Genomic DNA, 18,579 nt, shown 5'->3' on the forward strand with positions numbered 1-18,579 from the left:
GGGTATATGATGAGATTCTTGTCGATCAATTCGGCCCTGGAAAGATTGTGCAAGGCTCAAGGGGTAGAATTTTTTTCAGCCTGGACTGTACCTGTTAACAGGAGAGATTGCTTCTACAGGGATGGGATACACTTAAATAGAAAGGGTGCAAGAATATTTGCTGATGCTATCAAGGCAGTGTTAGGTGGGTCGGAAAACTGCTAGCTTGGGGGGAGACAAAGACCAATAGATTGACTGTAGCCACTGGCAGAGGTGAAAGAGATTCTTGCACTGCTTCTATTAGAATGAGCAGAAGCCTGGAAAATAAGATGCAGGATGTTTCAGAGACTGCTGGGAATCATGGGGGTACAAGTAAACACATGGGATGTGTTAGGGTGGCTAAGAGGAAGAGCAGGTGCATGTATACTTGCGTGTACACCAATGATAGGAGTTTAGTAAATAAATTTGATGAATTTGAGGTATTGCTCAAAACATCAAAGGCAGATATTGTTGGGATATCAGAGATGTGGTGTCACACAGATATAAGGAATGCAGAACTGGAATTTGGGGAGTACAACGTCTACAAAAAGGATAGACAGGATAGGAAGGGGGGAGGGGTTATGCTATTAGTTAAGAAACACATAAAAACCAAGGAAGTGAAGCCAGTCGACATCGCTGGACAGTGCAGTGTCGAGTCAGTTTGGTGTGGCATAAGCATTGGGAGATCAAAATTGAGAGTAGGAGTGTGTTATAGGCCTAATGACTCTGATGAGTATAATAAGAAACTGTACAGGGAAATAGAGTGGGCCAGTAAATAATGGGAGATTTTAATTTCCCAGATATTGACTGGAATTTGGGAGCTGGTCACTCACAGACTAGCAGGGCTTTTGTGGATTTATTGGATGACTGTTTTCTACATCAGCATGTTCGGGAGGCAACTAGAGGGAGTAATACTCTTGATTTGATTATCAGCAGTGATTCTTCATGCATTAAGAATCTGCAGATAAATGAACCACTAGGTGGCAGTGATCACAGTGTGCTGAAGTGGGATTTACTCAAAGAGGTAACTACCATTAGTGGTAAAGGGAAGGGTTATTCCTTTCATAAAGGCGACTACGATGGACTGAGACAGTATTTGAATTCTTTACAGTGGGACCAACTGATGACGTTACCAACAGCAAATTCAAAATGGGAAGCATTCAAAGAACTTATCTTGGAAGCTACTAGGCTTTACATACCAACTAAGAAATATTGTTCAAGGTTTAGGCCAAAATGGATGTCAGATGAACTAATGAGGCATATGGCAGAGAAGAAACATGCATGGGATACATACAAATTAACACATGACACAGAGACGACCGGGCTAGCCGGGTGGGTAAAGTGCCTGCCTGGCAACCCAAAGGTCGCGGGTTCGAATCCCGCCTTGGGCTTGGATCAAAGTACTGCAAAAACCTTGGGAGGTGCATTATGGCCACAGAAGCCGATGGGCCAACAACTACCAAAAAAAAAAAACATGACACAGAAGCCTATGATAGATACAAGTTGATCTATAACCATGTTACAAAAGAAGTTAGGCAGGCGAAGGCAGATTACGAGAAATCCTTGGCAAGGGATGTAAAGAAAAACACCAAAGAGTTCTTTACTTATGTAAACTCTAGAAGGAAGGGGATGAGTCAGATTGGTCCACTTGATATCGATGGGTTAACTGTTGATGATCCTGCTCAGGTAACCAACAAACTAAATGAATATTTTGCATCGACATTCACACATGAGGAGTTATTTAGCGAGGGGAAAGTCAGAGGTGTATTCAACTCTGGAGTAAAGTAGAGGAGAAACTGTTGAAGATAAACACAAGAAAGGCACCCGGGGTGGATGGGATCTATCCAGTTATATTAAAGGAGGCAGCAAAGGAAGTAAGCAAACCCTTAGCCATAATTATGAGAGCTTCCTTGGACTCAGGGGATGTACCCACAGACTGGAGATGTGCAAATGTCACCCCAATTCACAATGGAGGATCAAAGGCTGACACAAGTAATTATAGACCTGTGAGTTTAACTTCTTTTCCAGGAAAATTAATGGAGGCACTAGTTAAAGAAGCACTGCAGGATATTTAGACAAGACTTCAGCTATAGCTCGGACACAGCATGGTTTTGTTAAGGGGGAGTCTTGCCTCACCAATTTGATTGGATACTATGATGCAGTCACAAAGGAACTGGATGCAGGGAATAACTTTGATATTCTATACTTGGATCTTAGAAAGGCTTTTGATACTGTTGCACATGGAAGACTGCTGCACAAATTGGAGCAGTAGTGTGGCATTGGAGGCAAATTGCTGCTGTGGATAAAGGGGTGGCTGAGGGAGAGAAGACAGAGAGTGGTAATCAATGGACACTGCTCGTCGTGGACTAATGTTATTAGTGGTGTCCCTCAGGACTCAGTGTTGGGTCCATTATTGTTTTCTGTATTCATAAATGATATTGATGAGGGTATATCAAGCTTAATGTCCAAGTTTGCAGACGATACAAAGGTAGGCAGGGTTGTCAAGGACACTACCGACACCATGCTGCTGCAATAGGATCTGGAAAGGTTGAGCAGATGGGCTAAGAGGTGGCAAATGAAGTTTAACATTGACAAATGTAAAATACTACACATGGGAAACAGCAAACCCTGAGCAACGTATCAACTCTGTGGTACTACACTGACAGTGGTAGAGAATGAAAGGGACCTGGGGATGGTTGTGCAGGCAAATATGAAGTTCTCTGAGCAGTGCAGACGGGCTGCAAGAGTAGCTCATGGTGTATTGTCAATGATATATAGGAATTTTTCTAGCAGGGATACGGAGGTGATTATTCCCTTGTATAAGGCAATGGTCAGGTCACACCTAGAGTACTGTATACAGGTCTGGAGGCCGCATTTCAAGAAGCATGTAGAGCTGCTGGAACGAGTACAGAGAAGGGCAATAAGATTAGTGAATGGAACAAAGATGTGCTCTTATGAAGAAACGCTTAAGTTTTGCAAATTACAGTGTCTGGAGATAGGCACCAGCGAGGTGATCTGATAGAGGTGTATAAAGCCTTGAATGGTTTAAGCATGCTCAATGCTGATGGGATTCTTCCTCTCGCTCAGAATAATCACCTGAGAGGGCATAAATTCAAATTGAGGAAAGACAGATGTAGGATAGACGTGCGGAAATTTGCCTTTAGCCAGTGGGTGGTTGGTTGGTGGAACAGACTTCCATCCCTTGTCGTGGAAGTTGATAGCCTAAATAAGTTTAAGGCTCAGCTGGACAGATATTTTGAACGAACAGAAGGTGAAGTGGAAGTGTTTTTTTTTTTTATTTTTTTTTTTTTGGCTGATGCTGCAAAAGCTTGCTTTCTTGCATCAAATGCCTATATTAATGCTAATGCTAAATGCTAATGTCCTGTGATCAGGAATGTAACCTGCAGACCAGGTGAAAACCAGCAAGGAGACTTTGGGAAAGTCATGTCAATGGATGGGAGGAATCTTCTGGTAATTTCTCCTTTGGGCGTGGTTTCCCAAGAATGCTGCCAAAGTCCTTGAAGGTGGTCGAAGATACGTTTTCTTTCTTGTTTCAGGTCATTGGTAAGCTGCAGTTGAAGATTTAACAACTGTGTTGGACTTCCCTTCTTTAATCGATGGTAAAGTCCCCTTTTAATCACCTCAAGATAGAGTGGCAAGCATCCAGTAATAATCTGTAGGGCAGGGGTGCTGACAGTGTGACACGCCCTGCAGATAGAGAACAGCATGAATCTTTGTATTGAGTCAGGTTTACCCTTGTTTGTTTCCAGGATGGCCTTTGTACACCAAACTGAGGCTCCATAACACACAATTGGGAGAAACACCGCTTTATAGATGAGAGACAAAGCTTTATGTTTCAAACCCCAGTCCGCTCTGCTGACTCTTCTTATCATAGCCGTATACTTTCGGATTTTTGTGGATAAGTACTTCAGATATGGAAGCCTATGATAGATATAATTTGGTCTGTAACCAAGTCACAAGGGAAATTAGGCAGGCAAAGGCAGATGATGAGAAATCCGTGGCAAAGGATGCAAAAAAAAACAGAAACGAGTTCTTTACCTATTTAAACTCAAGAAGGAAAGGTATGAATCAGATTGGTCCACTGGATGTTGATGGTTCAACAGTTGAGGATCCTGCTCAGGTGGCTAACAATCCAAACAAGTATTTTGCATCTACATTCACACATGAGGAGTTATTCAGGAAGGGGAATGTCGTTAGGTGAAGTAAACATTGGCAGTGAGCTAGATGATTTTCTAATAACTGAGAGGAAAGTGGAGGAGAAATTGTTGAGGATAAACATAAAAAAGGCACCCGGGGTGGATGGGATCTATCCAGTTATATTAAAGGAGGCAGCAAAGGAAGTAAGCAAACCCCTAGCCATAATTATGAGAGCTTCTTTGGACTCAGGGGAGGTACCCATAGACTGGAGTTGTGCAAATGTAACCCCAATTCACAAAGGAGGATCAAAGGCTGACACTAGTAATTATAGACCTGTTAGTTTAACTTCGGTTCCAGGAAAATTAATGGAGGCACTGGTTAAAGAAGCACTGCAGGATCATCTGGACAAGAATTCAGTTATAGCTCAGACACAGCATGGTTTTGTTAAGGACAAGTCTTGTCTGACCAATTTGATTGGATACTATTATGTAGTCACAAAAGAACTGGATGCAGGGAATAACTTTGATATTATATATTTGGATCTTAGAAAGGCTTTTGATACTGTTGCGCATGGAAGACTGCTGCACAAATTGGAGCAGTGTGGCATTGGAGGCAAATTGCTGCTATGGATAAAGGGATGGTTGAGTGGCAGAAGACAGAGAGTGGTAATCAAGGGACACTGCTCAACGTGGACTAATGTGGAGTTCCTCACGGTTCAGTGTTGGGTCCATTGTTGTTTTCTGTATTTATAAATGATATTGATGATGGTATATCAAGCTTAATGTCCAAGTTTGCAGACAATACAAAGGTTGGCAGGGTTATTAAGGACACTACTGATGCTATGCTGCTGCAACAGGATCTGGAAAGGTTGAGCAGATGGGCTGAGAGGTGGCAAATGAAGTTTAACATTGACAAATGTAAAGTACTACATATGGGAGACAGTAACCCCAGATCAACGTATCAACTCTGTGGTACTACGCTGACAGTGGTAGAGAATGAAAAGGACCTGGGGGTAATTGTGCAGGCAGACATGAAGTTCTCTGAGCAGTGCAGACATGAAGTTCTCTGAGCAGTGCAGACGAGCTGCAAGAGTAGCTCATGGTTTCTTGTCAATGATATACAGGAATTTTTCTAGCAGGGATAGGTATGTGATTATTTCCTTGTATAAGGCATTGGTCAGGCCACACCTTGAGTACTGTATACAGGTCTGGAACGAGTACAGAGAAGGGCAACAAGATTGGTGAATGGAACAAAGGGTTGCTCTTACGAAGAAAGGCTTAAGTTTTGCAAATTACAGAGTCTGGAGAGTAGGCATCGGCGAGGTGATCTGATAGAGGTGTATAAGGCTTTGAATGGCTTGAGTATGCTCAATGCCGATGGGATTCTTCCTCTTGCTCAGAATAATCACCTGAGAGGGAAAGATGTGTGGAAATTTGCCTTTAGCCAGCGGGCAGTTGGTTTGTGGAATAGACTTCCATCACTTGTTGTTGAAGTTGATAGCGTAAACAAATTTAAGGCTCAGCTGGACAGGTATTTCGAACGAACGGAGGAGTGAAATGGGAGTAGTGGTTGAAAAGTAAGGCCGGTGTTAATGTAGATTCCCAGGTATTTGATTTCTGTGTAGAGATGTTATTTAACTTCATTGTTGGAGGCCTGCGTATTTGTATCTTTCCCTTGAGGAGAATCGATTTTGTTTTCTCACCAGAAATTGAGAGGTTGTGGAGTTCTGCCCAGTTTTGGAGCTTTTCCAGAGCTGTATTTGCTTTTGCTTCCAGTGCCGCTCTTGTGTCACCTTGAACCACCAGAACAAGATCATCAGTGAAGGCTAAGGGTCTAGCTCCACCCAGGTCAAACCCCAGGAACTCGTCCAGAACAATGCACCAGAGGAATGGCCCAAGGATAGAGCCCTGGGGGCAACCCCGGTGAACGCATCTTGTCATAATCTGGTATATTTTTACAACTTGTAATTTTCTATTGCTGAGATATGATTTTAGACTATTATATAGGTTTTTGGACGTGTTTGCCTGCCGAAGCCTCCCAAGGACACTGGGCCACCACAGTCGATCGAAGGCACCAGCAAAGTCCACCACGATGGCTAGAGTATACTTTGAAGTTGTATGTGTGGCCTGGGTAATCAAGTTGTGTATAGCGTCTTCAGTGCTGGAGCCTGTCTTGAATCCAAACTGACATGGTGAGGTGAGTTGCTTATCTGTATAGCAGGTGGAAAGGCAATACAGCAGAAGTCATTCTAAAAGCTTGGCCAAAACGGAGAGCAAAGCAATTGGTCGGTAGGAAGCAGGAAGTTGGGGTGGTTTATCTGGATTTTTCAGGATCAGCTTGAGAGTAGCAGTCTTTCAGGGTACAGGGAAAGTTCCTTCAGCAAGGCACCTGTTGAGGAGGCTCAAGAGTGTGGTGGAGTAGCCTTCAGCGAATTTCTTGACTACGTTGACTTCGAGTAAGTCAGCACCTCGTGTTTTGCCATCTTTCATTTTAGCCTAGTGAAGGGTTGTTCCATAGCCTCTGGCTGATAAGCTTGATTACTGTCGATGAACTGCTGTTGCTCCAGTGACATCGCTAAAAATTCAGTAGGGTAAATGGAATCAAGAATATTGTTTATTGAGTCAGACCAGGTAAAGGTTGAAGAGCCATCTGGTTTGAGAGTTGTACTAAGAACCTCACCTCTAGGCAGCCTATTGGTGACAATGCGGAACACGATGCCCCATGGGTCTTCGTTGCCAATAGTAGAGACCAGGGTGTGCCATGATTCCTTCTTACACTTACGAATTTCCTTGGTGTACATGTTTCTAACTACCTGATACAGTAAACCCCCGCTATTCGCGGTTTCACGATCGCCGATTTAATATAAAATGAAACCTAAAAAAATGTGAATTTTAAAGTGCCGTGAATATTTTCCGCCAGAAAAAACATGGGCGTGGCTAAAATTATCTTTCCCGGTCAAAACAGTGCTCAGTGGGTGGGGGGAGAGGGGTGACAAATTCGCGAGCGTGGATGTTTCTCGCTAATCCTTGTTCGGTATGTGTTATGTGCTTGCCATGGAAGGTTTCGTTGTTTGTTTTTAATTTATATGCCTTTAAAATTGAATAAATTTATCAATTTATAAATTGATATGCTTACAAAATTGATAAATCTACCGTTTTGCAGTGTAAAACAGACTTTTTTGAGTGTGTTAATGGAAGAAAGTGACTTTATTGTGGACAAGTTCTTTCTAAGCCCTACAAAAATATGTAAAAATATCAAAGAAGGTGATGACATTAGCGAATAAAATTGAGTTATTAGATAAAATTTCTTATGGTGAAAGTGTCTCCTCAGTGGCAAAACATTATAAAATCAATGAGTCAACGGTACGATCAATCAAGAAATCGGAAGAAAAAATCTGCCGTAGTGTCCGTGAAAATGCGCTAATTGCTTTGAAAATTTGCTCTGTAACTCTTTTTCTAATTTAACATCACGACAGTGATGTTAAATTAGAAAAAATGGAAAAAGCTTTAGATCTGTGGATAGAAGACCGAACTCAAAATAAAATTCCGTTAAGTTCACTCATCATTCGTGAAAAGGCCAAACTCCTTTATCAACACTTTAGCAAAACAGGTGATAGCACTGGCGGGATAAGTTTTTTTAATTAGCAAAGGTGCTGGTTTGAAAGATTTGTTTGAAATTTCTAATAAATATTACATTTAATATTAAATTGTTTCTTATTTTCATTTCGACACCATATGCTTGCATTTCGCTACGTACTGTCTATGTACATAGTCATATTATGAAGGTAAACTGTGTGGAGATGGGGGAAACCCCTGGTGCCATTAGAACTTAAATACTATACACGTTTGGGTTATAAATTTTGCTTTTGGTTGATATCATACTCTGGCATTTCTTGCTTCTTTGCATTTAAAAAGGTTTATTTCCTTAGATGGATGTACTGTTACTTTTTTAAATAGTTTCAGTCAGCCATAGAAGTACCCCTGAAAATGAATGCTTTTTCTACGTTCAACAGATGCAAACCAATATGGCAGCAATGAATCTTGATAAGTAGACCTTGTTCTTTGACATCAGAGAGATTTTTGTTCTGACTTCGTTGGATCTACCAGGTTTATTTCCTTGGTCTTTTAACCTATATTTTGCTGGATGTTCATCTCCTGTGCACTGTGGATCTAAATAATCCTGCTTTTACTTTTCATTTTAGTCTGACATATTCCTTCGTCAATAGATTAAAATTACTTGTTCATTCTGCCAGATTTCAGCAGTTTTATTTTGGCCTTTATACCACCTACTTGATTAGTTGACATTGAGACTTGTTTGGTAGACCTAGTTCTCAGATCACCAGAAATTTTCGTTCTTGCTTTGTTGGATATATCATTGACAAGACGCCATGAGCTACTCTTGCAGCCAGTCTGCACTGTCGGAGAACTTCATATCTGTCTGCACAATTACCGCCAAGTCCTTTTTCATTCTCTACCACTGTCAGTGTAGTACCACAGAGTTCATACGTTGCTCTGGGGTTACTGTTTCCCATATGTAGTACTTTACATTTGTCAATGTTAAACTTCATTTGCCACCTCTCAGCCCATCTGCTCAACCTTTCCAGATCCTCTTGCAGCAGCATAGCATCAGTAGTGTCCTTAACAACCCTGCCAACCTTTGTATCGTCTGCAGACTTCGACATTCAGCTTGATATACCATCATCGGTATCATTTATAAATACAGAAAACAGTAATGGATCCAACACTGAACCCTGAGAGGCAGAATTCATTGATTACCACTCCCTGTCTTCTCCCCCTCAACCATCCCTTTAACCATAGCAGCAATTTTCCTCCAATGCCACACTGCTCCAATTTGTGCAGCAGTCTTCCATGTGCAACAGTATCAAAAGCCTTTCAAAGATCCAAATATTTAATATCAAAGTTATTCCGTGCATCCAGTTCTTTTGTGACTGCATCATAATATCCAGTCAGATTAGTCAGGCAAGACTTTCCCTTAACAAAACCTTGTTGTGTCTGAGCTATAACTGAAGTCTTGTCTAGATGATCCTGCAGTGCTTCTTTAACCAGTGCCTCCATTAATTTTCATGGAACAGAAGTTAAACTCACAGGTCTATAATTACTCGTGTCAGCCTTTGATCCTCCTTTGTCAATTGGGTCACATTTGCACATCTCCAGTCTATGGGTACCTCCCTTGAGTCCAAAGAAGCTCTCATAATTATGGCTAAGGGTTTGCTTACTTCCTTTGCTGCCTCTTTTAATATAACTGGATAGATCCCATCCATCCCAGATGCCTTTTGTATGTTTATCTTCAACAATTTCTCTGCCAATTTCCTCTCAGTTATTACAAAATCATCTAGCTCACTGCCAGAGTTTACTTCACCTCTGGCATTCCCCTTCCTGAATAACTCCTCATTTGTGAATGTAGATGCAAAATACTCGTTTAGTTTGTTAGCCACCTGAGCAGGATCCTCAACTATTGAACCATCAATATCCAGTGGACCAATCTGATTCATTTCTTTCCTTCTAGAGTTTACATTGGTAAAGAACTCCTTTCTGTTTTTCTTTGCATCCTTTGCCAAGGAATTCTCATAATCTGCCTTTGCCTGCCTAATCTCCATGGTTACAAACCAGCTTATATCTATCATAGGCTTCCATGTCACCCATTAATTTATGTGTGTCCCATGCATTTTTCTTCTCTGCCAAACATCTCATTAGTTCATCTGACATCCATTTAGGCCTAAACCTTGAACAATATTTCTTAGTTGGTATGTAAAGCCTAGTAGCTTCCAAGATAAGTTCTTTGAATGCTTCCCATTTTGAATTCACTGTTGTTAACATCATCAGTTGGTCCCACTGTATAGAATTTAAATACTGTCTCAGACCATCATTGTTACCTTTGTGAAGGCAAAAACCCTTCCCATTACCCCTGATGGTAGTTACTTCTTTGAGTAAATCCCACTTCAGCACACTGTGATCACTGCCACCTAGTGGTTCCTTTATCTGCAGATTCTTAATGCATGAAGAATCACTACTGATAATCAGATCAAGAGCATTACTCCCTCTAGTTGCCTCCGGAACATGCTGATGTAGAAAAGAATCATCCAATAAATCCACAAGAGCCTTTCTAGTGTGTGTGTGTGTGTGACCAACCCACAAATTCCAGTCAATAGCTGGGAAATGAAAATCTCCCATTATAAGACCCTGATTTACTGGCCCACTCTATTTCTCTGTACAGTTTCTTATTATACTCGTCAGAGTCATTAGGCCTATAGCACACTCCTACCCTCAATTTTGATCTCGCAGTGCGTATGTCACACCAAACTGTCTCGACACTGCACTGTCCAGCGATGTTGACTGGCTTCGCTTCCTTGGGTTTTAGGTGTTTCTTAACTAATAGCATAACCCCTCCTCCTTTCCTATCCTGTCTATCCTTTCTGTACACATTTTACTCCCCAAATTCCAGTTCTACATTCCTTATATCTGTGCGACATCACGTCTCTGATATCCCAACAATATCTGCCTTTGATGTTTTGAGCAATACCTCAAATTCATCAAATTTATTTACCAAACTCCTAGCATTGGTGTACATGCACCTGTTCCTATTCTTAGCTATCCTGACACAACCCATGTGTTTATTTGTACCACAATGACTTCCAGCAGTCTCTAAAACATCCTGCATCATGTTTTCCAGGCTGTTGCTCATTCCAATAGAAGCAGTGCAACAATCACTTTCACCTCTGCCAGTGGCTACTGTTAATCTATTAGTCCTTGTATTCCCCCAAGCTATCAGTTTTCCGACCCACCTATCACTGCCTCGATAGCATCAGCAAATATTCTTGCACCCTTTCTATTTAAGTGTATCCCATCCTTGTAGAAACAGTCTCTCCTGTTAACAATACAGACCAGGCTGAAAAATATTCTACCCCTTGAGCCTTGTGAAATCTTTCCAGGGCCGAACTGATCGACAAGGCTCTCATCATATACTCCCTCCTATCATGTCTATGCAGAATTGCAGACACTTTCAAATTCAACCCTAATTAACGGCTCTTTTTTCAACAGTGACCTGTACTCATTAAGCAATTCTGCCCGTCTCCTACTCTTATCGTATATACGCACTCCTCTGAGCACAATTGCAGACACTTTCGCATACAACCCTAACTCCTGACTTTTTTTTTCAACGATGACCTGTACTTTTTGAGTAAATCTGCAGATCTCTTACTCTTAATGTCAATGGTTACAACAAATAACCTTTTAGAGAAGAAAAGAAGTTAGAAAAGAATGATGGTAATGTGCAAATATTTTCCGTGATCTGCGAAACTTGAAAAGGTAGAATCACTACACGTGACAATGCAGAATCACAGAATAGTATATATCAGCTGCAGAACTGCCAATAAAGCAAAATGAACATCTCTGTGATTGGCTGAATTTTTTTGTTTAGTTTCCCAAGTTACTCCTTTAAGTAACTTTGTGGCAAATTTTCCCACCACAAACAAAAACAGAACAGATACAAAGAAAAAGGTTATAAGATGTAATAATCATGGCCAGCAACAAAGTCCGGAGCATGTTGGCTTAGAAACAAAGCAATAGACAAGGGTAGAATGTTGTTGGGAAAATGGGCAAATGAACCTCAAAACCATAAATTTAACAAAAATTTATGCTTTAAAGCAACTGAAGTAGATTCTTTACTCTGCCTGTTCATTGTTTATTCCCATCTCTGAACACAAGATAAATGATAATTACAGAAGGCATTCCTCCCAATGTACTGTCAGTTTCAGAACATCTTTGACATACTCCAGAATCAAGATATTCAAATTCAGATGTGTCTCTTGTTAGCATAATAATAAATCATTCCAAGTCCTTGTGGTTTTTATTTCCAGATAAACAAGAAAAAGGGCAAGTCTAGTGCAAAAGGGGCTAAAACGACAACACTGGTCATAGCTAGAATTATATATTTGACAAAATTATACAACTGCCAGTGGCTACTGTTAATCTATTAGTCCTTGTATCCCCCAAGCTAGCAGTTTTCCGACCAACCTAACACTGTCTCATTCCAATAGAAGCAGTGCAAGAATCACTTTCACTTCTGCCGGTGGCTACATCATAAGAAGCCAGTCGAGGCGTTGCCGATGCCCAGTTTTACAGGAAGAAAGGGGTAAAGGCATGCAAACTAGGTGGGTGCTTCAAATGCCGCATTGGGGGCATTGCATACGCGAACGCCTTGCTGTTTCTGTATCCTGAGGAGACATTCTCCCCATGCATGGGATGGTTGGCCTTAATTTGTTTGTTCATTATACTTTGGGGAAGGCAATGTTTGACACAGAGGAGTTTATTTGTGAGGTTGAGAGGGGGCCTCCCTTGTACAACACATCATTAAAAGACATCTCCAACAGTGAAATAAAGGCAAAGTGTTGTATTGAAATTGGAAAATAAATGTTTCCAAACGGGGATGAACTATGTAATGATGAGAAGAATCAGAAAGTTCATTTCTGAACCTGATATTTATCGTAAATATCATTTTTATTTTAGTACTGTTTCATTAGTTAAGGAAATTCAAGTTTGTTCACTTGCAGAAACAAATTTATTGGTAGATTCTTTTGGTTATCTGTGTACGGAACCACAGATGTATATAATTCAAGTTGATAAAGAACTTTATTATTATTAAATAAGATCAAAGCAGTAATCGATAAACTATTGAAGAATATCCACTGCAACAGTACAACTAATGGCGGCGTTAACAAAAAGAATTATGTGTGGTCTCTGTCTTTTTCCAAAATGAATTTTTAACCTTGTGTTTCAAACATAAGTTTGGTTTTATTTATTTTTTAAGTATTATGAAAGCACACAGTAAGCCGCAAACTATATCGTCGTTGCCAGCATGATACGGGGGGAATGCGCGCAACTGTTTCTTGATATAAAATACATGACTGAAAGCATTACAGCAGATTGTTTTTGAAAATCAAAAAGATCGTACTTCCTTTCTTCAATGCATAATGCATATGCTAACATAAAATCGAGGAACTTCATCTATTGGAAGCCACACTGGAAATGGAAAATACTGGTATAAAATTGATAAAACTGCAGTGATCATTGGAAAAAAAATTTTTTTTTTTTTAAATTTGCTTTATTGTAATTAAGAAGATCTCTCTGTACAGCTTATTTTCTGGATATGTATTTGATCTTCTAACAAAATTTCAAGAAAATATTTCTATCGATAGCTGTGTTACAAACTTTGAAAACTGGTGTCTTCACATGAGCATTCATAAAATCTAACAACACTAATTTAGTAGAGAAGAAACATTACAGTGTGTGTAGTAGAGAATTTTTTTTCTGCTTCAAATGGATAAAGAGTACTTGTCAATTTTCCACCTGGTGTCACACAGATATAAGGAATGGAGAATTTTAATTTGGGGAGTACAATGTGTGCAGAAAGGATAGACAGGATAGGAAGAGTCAGTGTGGTGTGACATAAGCACCGGGAAAGGGAAAATGAGAGTAGTTGTGTGTTATATATATGACATTAAGAAAAATTCAGTTTGGTACAAATACAGTGAAACTTCTCCTAACGGACACCTCTCTTTAGCGGATATCTCTCTACAACGGACGTTTTCAAATTCCCCAACTCTCCTCTATTGGTTTTAACGTGTTTTCAGCTTCTGTCTAGCCGACATTCTCTGTAACAGACACCGACAGGCAGTCTGCACTGTTTCGTTTAGATTAGCACTTAATTTGATCTCCCCATAACGGACACCGGGCGAGCTCACGGCCCTTTTTCTAGGAACGTTTCATCCGCATATTGCCTCAATCGTGTGTTTATTTTCTATTTCCAATTCTCTGAATTTTATCAAGGTTTACGTCGCAATTCTAAATCCTTTTTCGAGAATTTTAAGGCACGTGTAAAACTTCTGATGAATTCAATGTGTGCGGGGGGGGGGGAGATTTTGTCGGCCATTTGTCTTTTGAGTTTCAGTTTTCAGTTTTGTTCAGTGTCGTGTGAAGTGCACAATGTCTTCTCGTAAACATTTAACTTTAAAAGATAAAGTCGAACTCATTGATGCTTATGATCGGCAAAAAAATAGCGTTCGCAATCTCGCTGCAAAATTCAAAATCGGGAAGACACAGGTAAGCGACATCCTAAAGGGAAAAAAATGAACTGCTCAAACAATTTTGGCAACACGTAAATGATCAGGTTCAAAAATCATTCCCGAAAACTGTTGGACTTCAAATTGACAATGTTACGTATGAGTGCTTTTGTCGCGCACGTGCTAAAAAAATTCCCATTAATGGGCCTATTATTAGGGAAAAAGCTATGGAGGTTGCGAAATCTATGGGAGTAAATGAGTTAAAAGCTTCTGTGTGATGGCTAGACAAGTTCAAAACTCTGCATAAAATTTCTTGGAAAACCGTAAGTGGTGAAGTTGGATCTGTTGATACTGGGGTTGTAACAGAGTGGACCATCAAATTGGAAGATTTATGTCGTGATTTTGAAGCTAAGGATATTTACAACTGTGACGAAACAGGGATATTTTTTAAAGCTCTTCCTGAAAAAACAATAAGTCTAAAAAACGAAAAGTGCCAGGGCGGAAAAATTTCTAAGGAACGCTTGACTGTACTATTGTGTACAAATATGCTGGGAGACTTTGAACAACCTCTTGTTATAGGAAAACCACAAAATCCTCATTGTTTCAAGGGCATAAAGTTGAATCTTTTGAATGTTGACTGGAAGTCTAATAAAAAAGCGTGGATGACACGAGATATCATGAGCGAATAGGTAAGTCACTTTAATCAAAACATGATTCGTCAAAACAGAAAAATTATTCTTTTCATGGGTAATGAAAAGAAGAATCTTTTCATGCTACAACTCACCCGCACATTGAATTGTATCATTCAAATCGTTTTTCTGCCACCAAACACATCTGCAGAGTGTGAGCTCTTGGATCAAGGGTTAATAAAAAATTTTAAACTTCACTACAGAAAACGTGTTTTAAGACATCTCATTGCAAACATGAACGATGTAACATGTGTGAGTGACCTTGCAAAGAAACTCAGCATCCTAGATGTGATTCAATGGATTTCCTCTTCAGTAAACGCAATTAGAAAACAAACTGTCATGAACTGTTTTGTAAAGTTTGGCTTCTGAAATGGAAAAATTGAAGTTGTGAACAGCAATGTGGAGCACCAAGAAGAACAAGAACTTCAACATCTATTGATAATGTACGATACTTCCGCTACAAGCGACCCTGTCTACAAAGATATAGACTCGAACCTCACTACTGAAGATGTTCGCCACTGAAGAAGATACTGAAGGACTTTTGATGGTTTCTTCACTCCAAATAAATATTGAAAATAAAATTATCAGCCGGAAGAAGGTGCAGAAGAAAATAAGTGATTACTGTATGTATTTTTCTTAAGATAAAGTCGCATAGCACAATTGTATGTATATTATTTACAAAAATATTGTTCAAAATCTGTATATATTTTAATTTAATTTTACATTAAACGTTTAACGATTTTTCTTTCTTTCTTTCTTTTTTTTTCTCCCTCAGACTTCTTGTTAGCGGACACATTCTCGTTCCCCATGGCTGTCCGTTAAAGGGAAGTTTCACTGTATATCAACTCGTTAAGCACTCTAATTAATCTTTTGAATAAATATAAATGATAAAAAAATCAGCCCTGTAATTCCAATATTTCTTTCTCAGTTTTTAGGATTCTGTTAATTGAGAGGATGGGGGTGAAGGTAGGAAATTGTGGTAGCATCACTCCATACAAATTAACATTGCATGTTAGTAAAGTAGTGACTTAAAATCGATGTGAGTTTAGTTAATATTTCAGTCTTTTATATTGTCCATGTACTGTACTTGATAAATTAATGATTTTCTGTTTCAGGATCTGTATATTTTAAAAATGCATGTGAAAATGGTTCATCTGCCAGCAGAAGTCCTTTTTCAGTGCAGCATTTGTACGAAACAGTTCAACCGAAAAGCACATTTGAAAAGACATCTTCGGACTCATAATCCTAATAAGCCTTTTAAGTGCACCTTATGTGAATACAGGTAATAATCTTATCATTTAAAACCTAGTTATGGCATATTTATATCCCTTTTAGGAATGCAGTAATTCCACATTTTGCACTGGACATTTTCATTATTAATACTTCTTTCCCCCCCCCTTATGAATGAATATTTCAATTAATACAGAACTTAATAAACTGATTTCTTGGAAACTATTCTTTTGTTATAATAATTGCAATTTGGGGGCCATGAAGCTCTGAGCTACCCAACTCAATCACAACGCTTACTCTCTGTGTGTCAGGCAACACAGTGAAAATCTTCAAGCCACGTCCCACAGGAGCTAGTTATTGTCATCAAATCTATTGTCAGGGAAACAGGAAATATATTGTACAGAAAGGATAGGTGGAATAGGACCAGGGTATGTCTGCCAGGGGCAAAAGTTGATGACGTTGTAGAGCAGATATCTTTTAAGGGCAAAAAAGGTGATATTGTTTTACATGTCACCAATGACATTAAGAGTAGAAGATCTGCGGACTTTCTAAACAAGTACAGGTCAATGTTGAAAAAGTCATGAGTTAGGGTTAAATTTGAAAGTGTCTGCATTTCTGCCCAGATACAATAGGAAATACATGATGAGAGCCTTGCCAATGATCTCGGCCCTGGAGAGATTGCAAGGCTCATGGGGGTAGAATTTTTCAGAGCGTATTCTGTGCTTGTTAATAAGATTGACTGCTTCAACAGGGATGGGATACACTTAAATAGAAAGGATGCAAGAATATTTTGCTATCGAGGCAGGGTTAGGTGGGTCAGAAAACTGCAAGATTAGGAGTGTTGCAGACTAATAGATTAACAGTAGTGGCAGACAAGGTATGTTCATGGCAGATGGCACCTGGGATTTCTCCCATCCCCGCTGGCCCTGGAGCTGCAGACAGTGGTGAGAGTGATTCTTGCTCTACTTATATTGGAATGAGAAGCAAGTGCTGGTGATTTCAAGAACTGCTGGGAGTGATCATGAACCAAGTAAATATGTGGGTCCTGTTAGGATAAATAAGAGTAAGAACAGGTGCATCTACAGAAAGGACAGACAGGATAGGAAGAGAAGTGGCACTATGCTGTTAGTTGAGAAACACATAAAATCTAAGGAAGTTTATCCAATTGACATGGGTGGACAGTGCAAGATTCATTCAGATTGGTGTGTTTTTAAAAGCCTAATGACTCAGACGACTTCAGTGAACAACTGTACAGAAAACTATAGTGTGTCAGTAAATCAAAATATCTTATAATGGGTGATTTTAACTTCCCAGATATTGACTGGAACTTGTATACAAGCAAGACTTTTGTGGATTTAATGGATGATTGTTTTCTATAGCAGCATGTTCAAGAGGCAATCAGAGGGAGCAATACTCTTGATCTCGTTATCAGCAGTAATTATTCGTGAATTAAGAATCTAGAGATAAAGGAACCCAGAGGTGGCGGTGATCGCAATGTACTGATGTGGGATGTGCACAAAGATGTAACTACCATCAGGGGCAAAGGGAAGGGTTTTTGCTTTCATAAATGTGACTACAGTGATCTCAGACAGTTTTTACTGATGATATTATCAAACATAAATTCTAAATGGGAAGCATTCAATCAATTAATATTGAAACCTACTAGGCTTTTCATACCAACTAAGAAATACTGTTTAAGGTTTAGAACAGTATTTCTTAGTTGGTATGAAAAGCCTAGGAAGTCAGATGAACTGATGAGACTATTGGCAGAGAAGAAAAAAATGCATGTGATGCATATAAATTATCAGGCGACACAGAACCCTGTTGTAGATATAAGCTAGTCTGTAATCAAGTCACAATGAAGGTCATGCAAGTGAAAGCAGATTACGAGAAATCTTTGGCAAATGATGCAACGAAAAACAAAAAAGACTTTACTTGTATAACTTCCTTTACTCTAGAAGGAAGGGGATTAATCAGATTTGACCAGTTGAAGTCAATGGTTCAACTGTTGATGATCTTGCTGTCGATTTGAATGAATATTTAACATCTATATTCGCATGAGGCATTCTGTAGGGAAGTGGAAAACACAAGTTTTTCAGCATTTAACAGGGAGCTAAACGATTTTCCAATAACTGATAGCAAAATGGAAGATAAATTGTTCAAGTTAAATATAAGAAAGGCACCAGGGATGAATGGAATCTATCCGTTTATATTAAAGGAGTCAACAAAGGAAGTAAGCAAACCCTTAGCCATAATTATAAGAGCATCCTAGGATTCATGGGAGTTCCCCACAGACTGGAGATGTCCAAATGTATCCCCAATTTGCAAAGGGGAATCAAAGGATGAAACTAGTAATTACAGACCTTTAGTTTAACTTTTGTTCTGGAGAAAATGATGGAGTCACTT

General features: G+C 39.5%; 1 protein-coding gene across 1 annotated transcript in view; it reads left to right on the forward strand.

Annotated features, from left to right (window-relative positions):
- The window catches only part of LOC150084478 (uncharacterized), an 804,913-nt gene that overhangs the window by 627,789 nt on the left and 158,545 nt on the right, over positions 1–18,579 (forward strand). Inside the window, exon 13 of the mRNA XM_090376257.1 lies at positions 16,059–16,225. Within this exon, the coding sequence (XP_090232383.1) occupies positions 16,059–16,225 (167 nt within the window). The remainder of the gene's footprint in view (positions 1–16,058; positions 16,226–18,579) is intronic.

The sequence above is a fragment of the Mastigoproctus giganteus genome, chromosome 6 (genome assembly GCF_048544385.1).
Source record: "Mastigoproctus giganteus isolate SK-2022 chromosome 6, ASM4854438v1, whole genome shotgun sequence".
NCBI lineage: Eukaryota > Metazoa > Arthropoda > Arachnida > Uropygi > Thelyphonidae > Mastigoproctus > Mastigoproctus giganteus.